General features: G+C 41.8%; 1 protein-coding gene across 1 annotated transcript in view; it reads right to left on the bottom strand.

Annotated features, from left to right (window-relative positions):
- The window catches only part of CDK5RAP1 (CDK5RAP1 mitochondrial tRNA methylthiotransferase), a 35784-nt gene extending 21896 nt beyond the window's left edge, over window positions 1-13888 (bottom strand). The window contains exons 1-7 of the mRNA XM_077769393.1: window positions 13577-13888; window positions 11789-11892; window positions 11234-11268; window positions 10147-10247; window positions 7035-7245; window positions 5480-5600; window positions 1185-1415 (exon numbers count right to left, since the gene is read on the bottom strand). Coding sequence (XP_077625519.1) covers window positions 1185-1415; window positions 5480-5600; window positions 7035-7245; window positions 10147-10247; window positions 11234-11268; window positions 11789-11892; window positions 13577-13868 — 1095 coding nt within the window. The 5' untranslated portion in view covers window positions 13869-13888. The remainder of the gene's footprint in view (window positions 1-1184; window positions 1416-5479; window positions 5601-7034; window positions 7246-10146; window positions 10248-11233; window positions 11269-11788; window positions 11893-13576) is intronic.
- Window positions 13889-16618: the final 2730 nt, after the last annotated feature.

Here is a 16618-nt window from a genome sequence, read left to right as displayed (position 1 = left end):
GGCATCTCTGCTTTCAAAAAGTGAAGCAAGCAAGCAGAGCTCAGATTCAAGCCATGGGCTGACATGGACAAGAAAGGAAAACTGGTATTTGTTTCATCTAACTTCCAGACTAATTAGCTAGTTGAAAAGACACCATCAAGAAACTGGAACAATGTATTTGAAAAAATACATTGACAAAGGATTTGTATCAAGAAAACATAAAAACTCTTAAAACTCAATACGAAGACATTCCGTGGAGAGAAAAAAGTAGCAGTGGGGCAAAAAGACAGATGTTTCACCAAAACAAAAACCTTTAAAAAAAAAAAAAAAAGGTTTCACATGTGGGCTATACATTCTATGCCTTACTAAAAGCACTTGGTAAGTACCTTCCATATAATACACCTATTCCCCAACAACCCAAAAACCAGGAGGTTATTATTAACCTCATTTTACAGATGAAGATGACAAGATAAAACAGTCAGACCTACTAAGAAAGCAATGGAAGAGCTAGGATTTAGCTCAGGTCCAAGTCTGGACTGCTTTCCACTGCAACATATGGCTTCCCTTTCTGTCCTTCCCATAAAACCTTGTAATAACACCTCTCTAGGCGCGCCTGGGTGGCTCAGTCAGTTAAGCGTTCAACTTCGACTTAGGTCACGATCTCACAGTTCGTGGGTTCAAGCCCCACGTCGGGCTCTGTGCTGACAGCTCAGAGCCTGGAACCTGTTTCAGATTCTGTGTCTCCCTCTCTCTCTGACCCTCCCCTGCTCGCTTGCTCTCTCTCTCTCTCTCTCTCTCGGAAATAAATAAAACATCAAAAAAAATTTTTTTTTTAAATAACACCTCTCTCTCCAGAGCCCGCATGGTCCCACAGGTGACCTTAATCTCCCAGTAATATCAGTCCTATCTCTATACTTGCAGTGAGCACATAACATATAAACTTGCCAAAATCACAACATTGTACACCTGAAACTAACGTAACACGGTGTGTCAACTATATCTCAATTACAACAAAAAAAATTTTTTAAGTGCATCAGTCCTAACTGCCCTGACAGTGGTGGACTCTCACTCTGGCAGAACTAAAAGTCCAGTATACCACAAGATCCCTAGTGAGATCCAAGGTCTGCTGTATCCCACTGCGCCCAGCCTTTGGTGAGCTTACGGATACTGGTAACAGCTCGGCACAGTTCACTGTTGATACTCACCTCATCAGGAAAGTCTTTGGGGTGGGGAGAAGTGAAACGGATCCTCATTTCAGGATCTACTCTGGAGACCTGATCCAGAAGGTGAGCAAAACGAAGGCCTCCTTGCTTGGGTTTATAGTTGGTGGAAAAGCCACGGCTGAGGCTGGTAGACACCGCATTGTTGAACTGGACCTCAGAACTGTCCCGAAAACTATTAACATTCTGACCAAGTAGGGTCACTTCCTTCAACCCCTGAGAAAGGGAAAATAAATACATTGGAAGCAATTTAAAACTTTTTTGGTAGTTTCTTGCCAAATCACTAATTGATATTAGTTCAACCCACCTAGAGCCATTCATAAATGTATTCTATTCTGTATTTAACCCAGTAATTTTGTATTTGGGGATCTTGTCTGAAGAACTGAACTTTAGAATAAAACTTTACAGGAGCACCTGGGTGTCTCAGTTGGTTAAGCGTCCAACTTCAGCTCAGGTCATGATCTCACAGCTCGTGAGTTCAAGCTCCACATCAGGCTCTGTGTCAGATTCTGTGTCTCCCTCTCTCTCTGCCCCTCCCTTGTTTGCACTCTGTCTCTCTCTCTCTCTCTCAAAACTAAATAAATCTTTTAAAAAAATTAATTTTTAAAAAAATAAAACCTTACAGGGGCGCCTGGGTGGCTCAGTCAGTTAAGTGTCCGACTTCAGCTCAGGTCATGATCTCATAGCTCATGGGTTTGAGCCCCATGTTGGGCTCTGTGCTGACAGCTCAGAGCCTGGAACCTGCTTCAGATTCTATGTCTCCCTCTCTCTCTGCCCCTCCCCTGCGCACTTGTGCATTCTCTCTTTCTCTCTCTCAAAAATAAATAAACATTTTAAATAAATAAATAAAACCTTACATAAAAATTAATCTTCAAAGCATTTTTTAGAATAACAAAAACCTGGGTGCAAACTCAATATTCAATAGTAATGGTTTATAACACTATAAAGCAAATTATGACGCCATTTTTCCAGTTGAATATTATATAATCACTGCCCGTGAAGTATTCTTCCCAAAGTATTTAGTCTAAATTAAATTAAGCTTTTACATTTAACTTCCAGTTTATCAGAATTCAGAGGAATATTTTAAATGACAACATGAAGAAGCAATTAGACAAACCCAGATCAGATGTATTTGATCTCTTCAAAAACTTAATGCATCATTTAAAGCAAACCAAAAAAAAAAATGAAAGGGCTGTTTTAAATTAAGAGAGATTGAAGAAATATAAAAAATAAATAAAACACAAAGTTTGACTGGGTCTTGGTTTGAAAATAAAAAAGGAGTAAGATATTTTTGGGGGCATCTGGGTGGCTCAGTAGATTAAGCATCTGACTCTTGATTTTGGCTCAGGTTATGATCTCAAGGTTATGAGATTAAGTCCCGTGTCTGGCTCCACACTGGAGCCTACTTAAGATTCTCTCTCCCTCCCTCTACCACTCATTCTCTCTCTCTCTCTCTCTCTTTCTCAAAATAAATAGATAGATATTTTTGGACAATTAAGAAATTTTGAGAGGCGTCTGACTGGCTGAGTCTTAAGAGCAAGCAACTCTTGATCTCAGGGTCGTGAGTACAAGCCCCACATTGGATGAAGAGATTACTTAAAAATAAATAAATAAACTTTAAAAAAAAGAGAAATTTTGAATATGAGGTACATATTATATAAAATTAGTTGTTAAGCTTTCTACATGTAATAATGGTATTATGAAGGGAAAAATTATTATTCTAAGAAGATGCGTACTGAAATATACAGGGTTAAGGAGCCTGATATCTACAAGTCACCTTGAAATGTTTCAAAAATATATATTTATACATCTATAGAGATATGAAGATGAAGCAAATATGACAAGTGTTATTAACTGTACTTACTATGCCAGTCTTTTAAATTGTTTGAAAATTTGCATTACAAAATTTTATTAAAAAAATAGTTGCTATAAAGACTATTTTTTATAACTTTATTTTGATGCAATTTCAAACTTACAGAAAAATTACAAGAATAGTAAAAAGAACTCCCATCTACTCTTTGCCCAGATTCACTGTTAACACCACGTGCCATCTGCTTATCATTCACATACTAACACTCAAATACACTCTCTCTCTCTGCACACGCACATGCAAGCACATATTTTTCTGAGACTTCTGAGAATAAGTTACAAACAACATACTCTTTTGCCCCTAAATATTCACATACTATAAATCAAATTTTCAACAACAATCCAAATATTGTCCTTTATAACTTTCTTTAATCTTTATTTAACAATGGCATGACTAAGGGGGTGTCTTAACATTAGAGGTGACTAAACAAAAAGTTTATTATAAATATATATATCTCTAAGGAAAATACACACACATATAAAAAGATATTAACAAGGGGCACCCGGGTGGCTCAGTCTGTTAAGCATCCAACTCTTGGTTTTGGCTCAGGTCATGATCTTGAGGTTCATGAGTTCCAACCCCATGTTGGGCTCTGCACTGACTGTGTGGAGCCTATTGGAATACTCTCCCTTCCTCCCTCTCTGCCCCTCCCCTGCTCACGTCTCTCTCAAAATAAATAAATAAACTTTAAAAATAAATAAATAAAATAAATAAATGTCTCTATCCTGAAGACTGAAGAGTAAGTTCTGGTACGGTGGGGGAGGTGGAAGGGGAGAAGCGGACAACTTGAGCCCAGGAAGCACTTGGAGAGGTGGGGTATGGAGAATACCTCTACCTATGTGCAGCCAGGGACCAAATCAGGGAATTGAGGACTGGGGGATGGGAGATGAGAAGAGAGCACTGCCAGACTGTAAGAACTGCTGAGTAAAAACTGGAGCAGAGGCTGGCCTCCCTCAGTTCCTGAGCCAAGTAAGGAAGGAAACAGGGAGACTCTAGTAAAGAAAAGCTCCATATCCCTACCTACTGTTCTCTTCTTCAGGGAGAGCAGATCCAGGCCAGCTCCCAATAGGAGGAAAACAGCAATTATCTCCCTTCTGGCCTCTGATGAGATTCACTACCCTCATCTATTCTCTGTCCCTCAACCAGTGAGCAGGCTCTGTGATAAAATGAACAAGAGATTTGGGAGGCTTCCCTAGAATGGACAAATAAATCATTCTCTGAAAACTTACTGTATGCCAGGTAGTTTAAGAGCATTTAAACTGGGGCATCTGGGTGGCTCAGTCGGTTAAGCGTTCAACTCTTGATTTTGGCTCAGGTCATGATCTCATAATTCATGAGTGAACTCCCATGTGAGGCTCTGCACTGACAGCACAGAGGCTGCTTGGAATTCTCTCTCTCTCTCTCTCTCTCTCTCTTTCTGCCCCCTCCCCTACACTCTTGTGCGTGTACACTGTTGCTCTCTCACTCCTCCTCTCAAGATAAATAAATAAACATTAAAAAAATGTTTAACTACGGGGGTGGCTGGCTGGCTCAGTCAGTAGAGCATGTGACGTTTTTTTTTTTAATTTGAGAAAGAAAGGGAAACTTAAGCAGTCTCCATGCCCAGCATGGAGCCCAATGTGGGGCTTAATCCCCCAACCCTGGGATCATGACCTGAGCCAAAATCAAGAGTCTGATGCTCAACCGATTGAACCACATAGGTGCCCCAAAAATGTGACTTTAATCTTGAGGTTGTGAGTTTGAGCCCCATGCTAGGTGTGGAGATTACTTTAAAAACAAAACAAAAAACCATTTAAACTAGGACAATCCTTCCAATATACCAGAATAGAAGTTACTATGTTATCTTCTTTTCATAAATTAGGAAACTGTGTTTATAAGAAAAGTTAGGGGGCACCTGGGTGGCTCAGTGGGTTAAGCATCTGACTCCTGATTTCAGCTCAGGTCATGATCTCACAGTTTGTGAGTCTAAGCCCCACATTGGGCTCTGCACTGACACTGTGGAGCCTGTTTGGGATTCTCTCTCTCTCTCCCTCTCTCTGCCCTTCTCCTGCCCATGCTCTTTCTGTCTCTCTCTCTCTCTCAAAATAAGTAAACAAAACTTAAAAAGACATTTTTTTCATAAATAAATTACTAAAAGAAGATAGTTAAATGACCTGCAGCAGGGCACCAAACCAGAGAATGGGGCAGGCAGAATTCACACTCAGCCATCTGATTGTAAACTCATGCTCTCTCCATTCACTGTGCTGCCTCCGAAGCAAACTTCACATGGACAGCAAATCAAAGATATTTCTGGCCAGGTATGGTTCTAAACTTCTACAGCTCAGAGACAGGACAGGCAGGGAAACTAGAAAGGCTGTCCTCATCCTCCTAAAAACACACTTGTAAGATGAAAGCCGACAGAACTTTTCACCTGCTCAGAAAGCTTCCTCACTTCCTCTAGAATGGAAGCCACAGGCCGACTCCTCTCCCGGCCGCGAGTGAAAGGGACGATGCAGTAGCTGCACATATTGTCACAGCCTCGCATGATAGACCTGGGGGAAAGCACCAAAACTTAGTAAGAGGAATGGGACACCTCACTCCCACCCGAGGAGCAGGTCAGAGCTCCCTTGACATCACCCTCTGGCTCAGAATCCTCTTGGCACCATATTCACATTGGACCAATCAGACATTTTTAAGGCAGACAGTTTTTATCTTTAAAAATCCGTATCTACTCACAGGATATAAATCACATTGTAACTGGCAGATAGAGCTCCTCAGTTACCCTGAGGGAGCACAGTGGTGAGGGAAGGGGTGCAGATGTACCAGGAGTGTACCTCGTAAATATAAAATGTAGCCATAAATGTAAAACATTATTTGAACTTTTTACATTTGTACCAGGAAAAATACATATTTTATGAAGTGTGTGAGAAACTTCAGATTTAAAGCAAAGGATTTCATAGTTCTCACTCATTCCTGATCCAATTATGAAGTATCTAAGTTAAATCACTCTGTTCCATTTGCATCCTATATATGAAAACCTCAATCTACCTTAAGGAAATAATTATGAATATTAAAGATGTTCACTGAAGAACTGTTAAATAAATGTCAGCTATTGTTTTTAATAAGCATTCCAACAAGTATGGGATGGCCATTAAAATGACAGAGGTTGACAAACTTTCTATAAAAAAACAGACAGTAAATATTTTGGGCTTCACAGACCATTTGGTCTCTGTCACAACTACTCAATTCTACCACTGTAGTGGCAAAACACCACAGATAATAAACAAACAGTATGGCTATATTTCAAAAAAACTGCATTTATGAAAAACAGGCAGTAATTTTTTTTTGCCGATTTGCCAATCTCTATCATAGAAAATTTAATTAGATAAAATTAAAATATTTCACCATTTAAAATAAGGTTATAAAACCAAGTACATCAAGAGCCAACTTTCACAACACAGGTACAAAGCATACATACACAGGAAAGGACAGGAATGATATAGCGAGATGATAACAGTGTTCATTGTTAGGTGGTTGGTACCTAGGCGACTCCTACTTTCTTATGTTTTTTCTATCTTTTCCACATACTCTTCAACAAACATGAACTATTTTGTCACCAGATTTTACTACTTTTCTTCAGTTAAAGTTCAGGGGAAGAAAAAAAGGAAAAGGAAAGCTGAAGATATTTTCTTCAGTAAAAAATTAGAATACAGAAAGAACAGTAGGAAAGATCCTGTATTTCATATATGAATGGATATGCAAAGAACATTCCTGGAAGGATTATGTAAGAAACTACTAATTTGGCTGCCTCTGAGGTGGCCTGAGAGAATGGGGAGGGAAGGTGTGAAGGAGTCTGACTTTATCAGTTTTTTGTTTATGTTTTGTCCTATATGCACGTGTTAATTTGTTTTAATGTAGCAAAATTAAAATTATTTTCAGAGTGAGAAAGGAGAAGTTCACTCCCTGTCTCTTGGGCAGCATCTTACACGAAGGCTGACGTAGCACTGGGGCTTGTCTGGACTGGCATAACATCAGCATAGGTCTCATCCAGAGAAAGCAGCACATTGGCAGCTTGTTGACCTGACTCAGCAACAGCCAGCAGCCGAGGAAGGTCCCGATAGGCATCTGGACCAGCCAAAATATCCACCATTTTCTCCCTGTTGAGGATCTCCTCCTTCAACCTCTCAGCCATGCAGCCTGGGGAAGGAAATAAAATAAGCACCTGCTTGTAAATGCATCCGGTCTCATGGTTTCTTCTCAGTACAGATTAGCTCGGGCTAGGATCAGAGACCAGGGCATAGAAACTTCTCTAAGATCTAGGATCATCGTTCCCCAAATTTGCCCAATACTTCCATAGCACTGGAACGGGCATTTCCCTAAACAAGAAAACCAAAGCAAGCAAGCAACTAAAGAAATCAATTCAATGCTCAGAACAAATTAAACCATCATCCAGGGGCACCTGGGTGGTTCAGTCAGTTAAGGGTCTGACTCTTGATTTCAGTTCAGGTCATGATCCCATGGTTTGGTGAGTCTGAGCTTCACACTGGGCTCACTGCTGTCAGCACAGAGCCTGCTTCAGATCTTCTGTCCCCCTCAATCTACCTCTCTCTCTCTCTCTCTAAAAAAATAAACATTAAAAAAAGAAAGAACTATTCTTGGTTATACACCTATGTTCGTAGCAGTATCATTCACAATAGGCAAAAGGCAGAGCAACCCTAGTGTCTATCAACAGATATGGTATATACATAAAATAGAATATTATTCAGCCTTAAAAAGGAAGGAAATTCTGGCATATGCTAAATATGGATGAATCTTGAAGACATTGTGCTAAATGAAATAAGCCAGTCACAAAAGGACAAATATTCCATGATTCCATTTATATGAGTTACTGAGAGTAATCAAATTCATAGAGGCAGAAAGTACAATGGTAGTTGCCAGGAGCTAAGGTGAGAGGGAAAATGGGAAACTATTTAATGGGTAGAGAGTTGCAGTTGGGGAAGATGAAAAAGTTATGGCAATGGATGGTGGTGATGGCTGTACAACAATATGAATATTTTTTAAAGTCACTGAACTGTACATTCAAAAAAGGGTTCAGGGCACCTGGGTGGCTCAGTCGGTTAGGCTCAAGTCATGATCTCACAGATAGTGGGTTCGAGCCCCATGTTGGGCTCTGTGCTTACGGCTAGCTCAGAGCCTGGAGCCTGCTTCAGATTCTGTGTCTTTCTCTCTCTCTGATCCTCCCCTACTCACGCTGTCTCTCTCAGAAATAAATAAAACATCAAAAAAAAATTTTTAATAAAAAAGGGTTCAATTAGGGGCGCCTGGGTGGCTTAGTCGGTTAAGCGTCCGACTTTCACTTAGGTCATGATCTCGCGGTTCGTGGGTTCGAGCCCCGCGTCGGGCTCTGTGCTGACTGCCGGCTCAGAGCCTGGAGCCTGTTTCAATCTGTGACTCCCTCTCTCTCTGACCCTCCCCTGCTCACGCTGTCTCTCTCTCTCTCCTAGAAATAAAACATTAAAAAAAAAAAAAAAAAGGGTTCAATTAATAAATTTCACATTACATCTATTTTACCACAATAAGAAAACTAAATATTTTAAGGATTTCTGAAATTCCTAACAAAGATATAGCCAGGGGCTTCTATAATGAAGGAACTGAAATGAAACAAAACATTTCAGGGATACCTGGGTGGCTCAGTTGGATCAGTGTCCAACTTCAGCTCAGGTCATGATCTCACAGTTCATGGGTTCGAGCCACGCGTCAGGCTCTGTGCTGACAGCTCAGAGTCTGGAGCCTGCTAGGGATACTGTGCCTCCCTCTCTGTCCCTCTCCTGCTCACACTCAGTCTCTGTCTCTCAAAAATAAACGTTAAAAAATGAAAAAAGAAACAAAACACTTCAGCTAATCCTTCCATCTTCCTACATCACTTTAGTACATTAATCTAACAGGATATGCTCCAACTATGTTTTGACTCATCAAGAAGAATTAATTTAATCATTCCACAATGGATGACCTGTTTTAAAGTTAGATACATTAAATTCTGGGACCAGGAGGGTACAGAATATTCATTTTTGAAATATGCTTTCCAGCTATCTATATCAGAGCTGTCCAATAGAACTTCCTAAAATGGTAGAAATATTCTTTATCTGTGCTATCCAAACTGGTATGATTACTGAAAAGTCAATATGTGGCTAGTGAGAGTAAAGAAGTGAATTTTAATATTATTTAATTTTAGTTAAAGTTAAATAACCACATGTGGCTAGTGGCTACCATAGTGGTCAGTGCAGATCCAGACCCTCACGTGGCTGTACCTCAGGAGTCAAGATGAAAGGTGCCTACACTGTAAATTCATGCTGCTCCTTCAGATGCCAAACTCTCTCCTGTCCATAACTCTGCCACCAACAGCCCCATTAGACTCTAGGAAGGACAGACCAAATTCTGAGCACCCATGACCTCAAGGCACTATGAAAAGCCCTTTTTATGAGCTTTATCTTATTTCATCCTACAGCCTTTGACATTAAGTACAAAGGTTACATGGGATACATGACATTTCTTCAAACACTGGGAATCCAGCATCTGATGGAAACCCTAGCATGTAAAGCTACATGAAGGGGCACCTGGGTGGCTCGTCAGTTGAGCATCCAACTGTTGAGCTCAGCTCAAGTCATGATCCCAAGGTTCATGGGAGCAAACCCTACATCAGACTCTGTGCTATTAGCACAGAGCCTGCTTGGGATTCTCTCTTTCCCTCTCTGCCCCTCCCCAATTTACACACGCATGTACTATCTCTCTCAAAATAAATAAATAAACTTAAAGAGAACATTTCAGGGCGCCTGGGTGGCTCAGTTGATTAAGCATCTGACTTCGGCTCAGGGCATGATCTCACAGTCCGTGGGTTCAAGCCCCACAAGCAGCTCTGTGCTGACAGCTCAGAGCCTGGAACCTGCTTCAGATTCTGTGTCTCCCTCTCTCTCTGCCCCTCCCCCACTCGCACTCTGTCTCTCTTTCTCTCCCAAAAATCAATAAACATTAAAAAAACTTTTTTTTTTAATTTCATAGAGCCCAAGTGTCAAAACACAAAGTCTCCAAATTACCGGATACCTAGAATCCCAATCCTCAGAGGCACTCGGGAACGGAGCCGTTTTGTCTTCAGGGCTTTAAGCTGATGTAAACGATTCCAGATGGTCTGTTCAGCCTTCTCCCTACAAAGATCAAAAAAGGTATAACTGAACCTGAAAATCAACTATACCACAAGTTAAAAGAGTAAGGCAATGGAAATAAAATCAAAAGAAACTTCAACCCTTTAAATGAATATCTACCTCCTAAGTTAAGGGAAGATAGGCAGGGAGCCAAGTGAAGCACCACTTGCTGTAATTCACCATCCCCGCAATGACACCCTTCCTGCATATCTCCACACCTGACAAGCCTTTAAGTCAAACTCAGAATTGACTTCACAAAACCTGGTACAGGGCCTGTCCACCCTTTAACTGCCTTATAACAACACTTTTCCCTATACTTAGCAACTTCTTTTTTATTGTTTGGTTTTTTACATAGCACTTTCTGCCAGATGTGTGTCTCTGCCTTAGTTCCCATATCAGACTAAGCTCCTTAAAGCAAGTCTCCATGGAGAAGGGTTTGGTTCTCCCACAGCCATCTAGTTCAGTGTCTAACAGGAGAAACACTCCGAACAAAAATGGTGGATTACATTAACACTAAGGAAACACTAACACAAACGTGTCTTGTACACAGAAACAAGATAAGAAAAAGAATATGTTCACTTCTGATGGATGCCACCCTTCTCTGCTCAGGAGAACCCTGTCCCAGCCACTGACTACACCCTAAACCTCATGATGTGAGCTACACCCTAAACATGTGCCATTACCTGCAATAGAAACCTTAGGAAAAGCTGGGTGCCTCAACATATTCCTCATCTATAAAATGGGTTTGATAATAGCACCTACCACATAGGGCTGTTGTGAGAATTAAATTAGTTAGTGCATGTGTAGTCCTCAGCACAGGAGAGGATACACCGTACGTGCTCACCAAATGTCAGCCCAGTTCCACCACTGCTATCTCCACTGTTGTAAAACTGCAAGTCCACTGACTCATCTCCACAGGTAGGCCAGCCTGGCAGTGTTAACTATGACATAAAATATATTCGCTCTCTAGGTAAAGAACAAACTCCTACCTGATAGAACATGTGACAAGGAGGATCACATCTGCCTGAGTGGAAAGCAAGGGAAAAAAAGGAAAATTATGATCTTTGAAAACTGCCTTATAGAATCACTACCCACAGCCTTTTTTAAATTATTATTATTACTACTACTGTGGTAAAAACACACATAAAACTTACCATTTTAACCATTTTTAAGTGTACAGTTCAGTAACATTAAGTACATTAACACTGCTGTGCAATCATTACCACCATCAAGCCCCAGAATCATTTCACATTCCCCAACTAAATCTCCTCTGTCGGGCACAGAGATTAAACACTAACTCCTCCATTCCCCTCCAACTCACAGCCCATTTTTAACTTAGTTCCTTGCCTAAAAATGAGCACCACCATAAAAGTTTCAAAAATAACCAGAACAAAAATATACCTCAGTCCCATGCTACACACTTTACTCAAGGAAACTCACTCTCACCAGGCCATACCCAATTTCTAAAGCTCCATCTAAGAACTGGCACAAATGCAGAGTCTCACCCAGGCCCAGGAAACAAGGGACGCAGAAAACGCTCGTACCTCTTGGAGGTTCCTGGTACGCAGGTAGCCACTCTTCTGTAAGACAGACCAGGCTATCTCTGTGTCATTCACATTCATCTGGCAGCCATAGGTCTCCAGGTAGACTGCAACAAGAGGAAGATTGCACAGTAGTCACACTAAAAGGGACTACATGTCTCAAAAGGTCTCTTTCCCAAATACCCCAGAAATATCAGAGGCAACTAGTTACCCACTAAGTCCCCAACTGCCTCAATTCTGTTTTTTCCCGTTGCTTCAATTCTAATATACCATTAACTGAGGTACACAGGTACTGCCAAATTAATGACAACCTTTCAGAACAAAAGAAATATGTGATATATACATACATAATAACAGGCCATGTCATTTAAAAACACAGGGAAGCATGCACCTGAGAATCAAGGCAATGTGGTTATAAAAACAGAAAAGAGAGAACTAACTGATAGAGTTATCAACTTGGGGGAAAAAAATTTTTTAAGTAGGCTCCATGCCTAGTGTGGAGCCCAGCACGGGGCTTGAATTCACAACCCTGAGCTCAAGACCTGAGCTGAGATCAAGAGTCAGAGGCTAAACCAAGCGAACCATTCAGGTGCCCCCAAAATAAGTTTAAATCCATTATATTCCTTCTTCTCAAAATAAGGTTCTTCCACCTCTGAAAGTAGCAGCAATGGCAGGAGGGTACACAAAGCCACAAAATAAAAATGAGGTAACTTCCTACTACAAATAAACTATAAACTACAAACAAACATCTTAAATGAAAGCAAACACTGTGGCACCTGGTTGGCTCAGTCAGTAGAGCATGGGACTCTTGAGCTCCAGGTGTAAGTTTGAGCCCCACAGTGAGGTAGACATTACTTAAAAATAAAACCTTTAAAAAAAAGGAAGCAAGCAAGCATGGCTGTATTATGATGTAAAACACATATGCATAAAGCTTCTTTTTAATGTCTATTTATTTGAGAGAGAGAAAGAGAGAGAGAATGTGAGCAAGCATCCAGGAGAGGCAGAGAGAAAAAGGGAGAGAGGGAATCCCAAACAGGCTCTGCACTGTGAGCACAGGGCCCAACACGGGTCTCAATCTCATGACCCATGAGATCATGACCTGAGCTGATATCTCAAGTCGGATGCTTAACCAACTGAGCCACCCAGAAGTCCCTTACACAAAGCTTTCAGAACAGCAAGGTGTGCCTGGGTGGCTCAGTCAGTTAAGCATCCAACTTCAGCTCAGGTCATGATCTCTCGGTTTGTGAGTACAAGCCCCGCATCAGGCTCTCTGGTCAGCACAGAGCCGGCTTTGGATCCTCTGTCTCTCTCTCTCTGTCCCTCCCAGGCTGGCTGGCTTTCGCTCTTGCTCTCTCTCTCCCCCAATAAATAAACTTTAAAAGAAAAAGAAAAAGAAAAAGAAAGAAAGAGAGAAAAAGTATTTTAACTGACTGCAAAGTTTTTCTCAGAAAACCTTTATTTAAGCATAAAAAGTGAATTTCTACAGCACCAATTGTGAAAGGTGTCTAACAACTTAGATCTAAAAATCAGAACAGAGGCTCTAAGGTTTCCAAAAGTACCAAAGAGAGAACTCCCCAGGACTTCCACCCCCAGTCACATGGACCAGAAGTATGAGTTTCTTTATATTAATGTTACTTGATAAAGTCTGACAATTCCATTAGCTAGCAGCCTTCCCATTCTATTAACCCTGCAAAGCCGGGTCTGCAATGAAAGAACAATTAACAATCAGGTCATGGATGCTGGAAAAGAGCAAAGCAGGAAGTCCAAAGGGAAAAGAAAAATAAAACCAACCTTTTCTCTGCCTCCCAGAAAGTTCATCCACTGTGAGATAGGGAGGTGGGTCCTCCACATCTGGCTTCTCTTGAGGAGCTAAAGCACTTCTTAAAAAATGCTGAAAAGTCGGGCCAATGGCCAGCCTAGAGCTGAAATCCTTCCGAACTCCATCTTCCTGCTGTTTCTCTGGACTGGGACATGTAGTTCCGTGGACACTACTATGCGCCCTGCAGGTCCTGAGCAGCACCCAGGACATGGAAGCCAAGGGTCCCCATCTCTGCACTTGCAGGACACACTGTAAAGGATGCATGGCACTAAATCAACAGCCCAACGTCTGCAAAAGAACAGGCATCCCAACATTTACTGAACACGACATAACAGGGCAATGCTATAAGCACTTCCAGTGTATTAATACATTTTATACACAAAACCCAAGAAAAAGATAGTCTTAATATTATCCCTATTTTATAGCTTAAAAAAAAAAAAAAACTGGGGCAACTTACCCAAGATCACACAAAGGAGTGCCAGAGATAAGATACAAATCCAGGCAATTTTCAAAACAAAGGGGTGGTAGAGATCAGATGAGATGGTGTGACAAAATAACAAAGTAGCATCTTGTGCTACGAACAGCTTCAAGGGCTTTCCATGTAATAATGCATTAAATCTTCACAGAAATCCTCAGCCAAATAGACATAGACACAATTACTACCCCCATTCAGAGATGAGGAAACAGACACAGAGAAGCTGAGCAACTTACCTAAGCTCCCACCTAAGCAACAGAGCCAGGACTCAGATGAAGGTCTATACAGCTACAAAGCCCATTCCCCCAGCCACCTTGTTACAATGCCTTCTATTTCTATGAAAACCACTGTCTGGAGGCATCTTCCTTTGAGTTCCTTCAGATGGAAAGTATCTAACATGGGGCACCATATGTCTGATCAGTGACTCCTCCCACCCTCCAAAGAATCTCAAATTACTGCCTTCACAGTTTCTACCCAGGCCCCCTCACACATGGCTGGGGGGATAGAAAACTGCAAATCTTTATACAGGGTGATTTGCCACTTTGCATCAAAATTACACACTCAAGGGGCGCTTGGGTGGCTCAGTCGGTTGGCAGCAGACTTCGGCTGAGGTCATGATCTCACAGTTTGTGGGTTCGAGCCCTGCGTCTGGCTCTGTGCTGACAGCTAGCTCAGAGCCTGGAGCCTGTTTCGGATTCTGTGTCTCCCTCTCTCTCTGACCTCCCCTTCTCACGCTGTCTCTCTCTCTCTCTCTCAGAAATAAGATGTTTAAAAAAAAATTTTTTTTAAATACACACTCAAACCCTTTGACCAAGCAGTTCCATTCCTAGATAATTTATCCTACAGACGCAGTCTTACATGTACAAAATGACCCGTGTATAAGGATATTCAATGCAGCAGTGTTTCTGATAGCAAAAGAATGGAAAAGATCTAAATGTCATCAAAAGGGGACTGCTTAAATAAGACATGGTACATCCTTACAATGGGATAAAATGCAACTGTCGGAAAGTAAGGCTGAATCTATACATGGCAAAAACAAGAAAGCAAAGTGCTCAGTAGTCTCTATAATATGCTATACTTTAATCTGTGGGGGAAGGGAGGAATATGAAGGTCCATGCTTATAAATGAGCACAGTATCTATAGAATGCATAAGAAACAGTGGCTGCCTCCCAGGAAGGAACCTAGGTAACTCGAAGCAGGAGACAGAGACATACGTACTTCTCCCCGCATGTCCTTAACAGACTTCAGGGTCTCCAGCCTGGCTGCCTCACTCCAGTCATACCAGACATTTCTGTACTGACCTTCACTAGCTTCTAGGCTTTCACACACGCTGTTCTCTATGCCAGTATATCTTCTACGTACTGACTCAGCCAACTCCTATGCTTTTTAGACCTGTTTCCTCCTGGAAGCCTGTATCCTCAAAGTCTAAGCTGCAGTCCTCCTCTGGGTTCCCAAAGCCTCCTTCGAATCTCCAACTCAAGACCCATTACGCTTTGCTGTTAATCACTACCTACACTTCTCCCATCCCTTGCAGGCAGAGAGGTCCCTAAAAGTAGGGAGCAAGTCTCATTCATTTCTACATCCTAGCGTCTCCCACCATTCAGTAACGGCCTTCTGGCAGGAGCTGTACATGTAAAACAAGCAGACTTGGCCAGTGACCTCTTGAACTTGATCACCTGCCATATATGCTACCAGCACTTTAGGCAGGAGCAATGCTAACCTATACTCAAGTATCAGAGAACAGCAGGCGTTTAGTGGGAGCCTTAAGTCACTCTTCTCTGCCCCTTACTTGCTGTGTGACCTCAGGCAAGTCAAATTCCCATCTCTGAGCTGCCAATTCCACATCTGTAAAAAAAGGATAAAAAGTAGTACCTATGTCCCAGAGGCATTGTGACGATTAAGGAAATATTAAAAACCCAACTGACTTACAGTAAGTCTTCAGTAACTGCACATTTGCAGCCCACACTCCCCTTCCTGGGAGGTATAGAGCAATACAGTTAAGGGCATGGGTTCTGGGCTCGTAGTCTGACCCAAATGCAGCCTAGCCGGGTAACCCTGGGCACCTTGGCTGCTCTTTAAACCCTCCATTTCTCTGCTGATGCATANACTGGGTGTTATGTGGAAACCAATTTGACAATAAACTATTTGTAAAAAAAAAAAAAAACCCTCCATTTCTCAACAGTGCCTATCTCAAACGTGATAACGCAAATAAAATGTCTGCACAACACAATGTAGGGGGTAGGTAGGGAGTAAGGCTCAAAAAGTGGTAGTCGGCAATAACGTTAAGACAGCAGCCTCATCTCAACAAAAGTGAACATAGACGATAAAACACCCCAAACATTTTGTTGGGTAGTTCAACGCTTCAGGCGCGGTGCTGGCCCTTCCCACGGACTACAGCATTTAATCCTCACAGCAGCAGTGTGGAGCAGGTTCTAGCATCCCCACGTCACAGGTGACGAGACTAAGGCTCGGGGGCAAGGGAGGTGACTCGCCCAAGGTCACAGGCGAGCAGGCAGCGGGGCTGGGGGGGGGCCCCCAC

Source organism: Crocuta crocuta, unplaced genomic scaffold (assembly GCF_008692635.1).
Source record: "Crocuta crocuta isolate KB4526 unplaced genomic scaffold, BGI_CrCroc_1.0 scaffold445, whole genome shotgun sequence".
Taxonomy (NCBI): Eukaryota; Metazoa; Chordata; class Mammalia; order Carnivora; family Hyaenidae; genus Crocuta; species Crocuta crocuta.
Note: the sequence above shows the minus strand (reverse complement) of the source record. Positions and strands in the feature narration are given on the sequence as shown.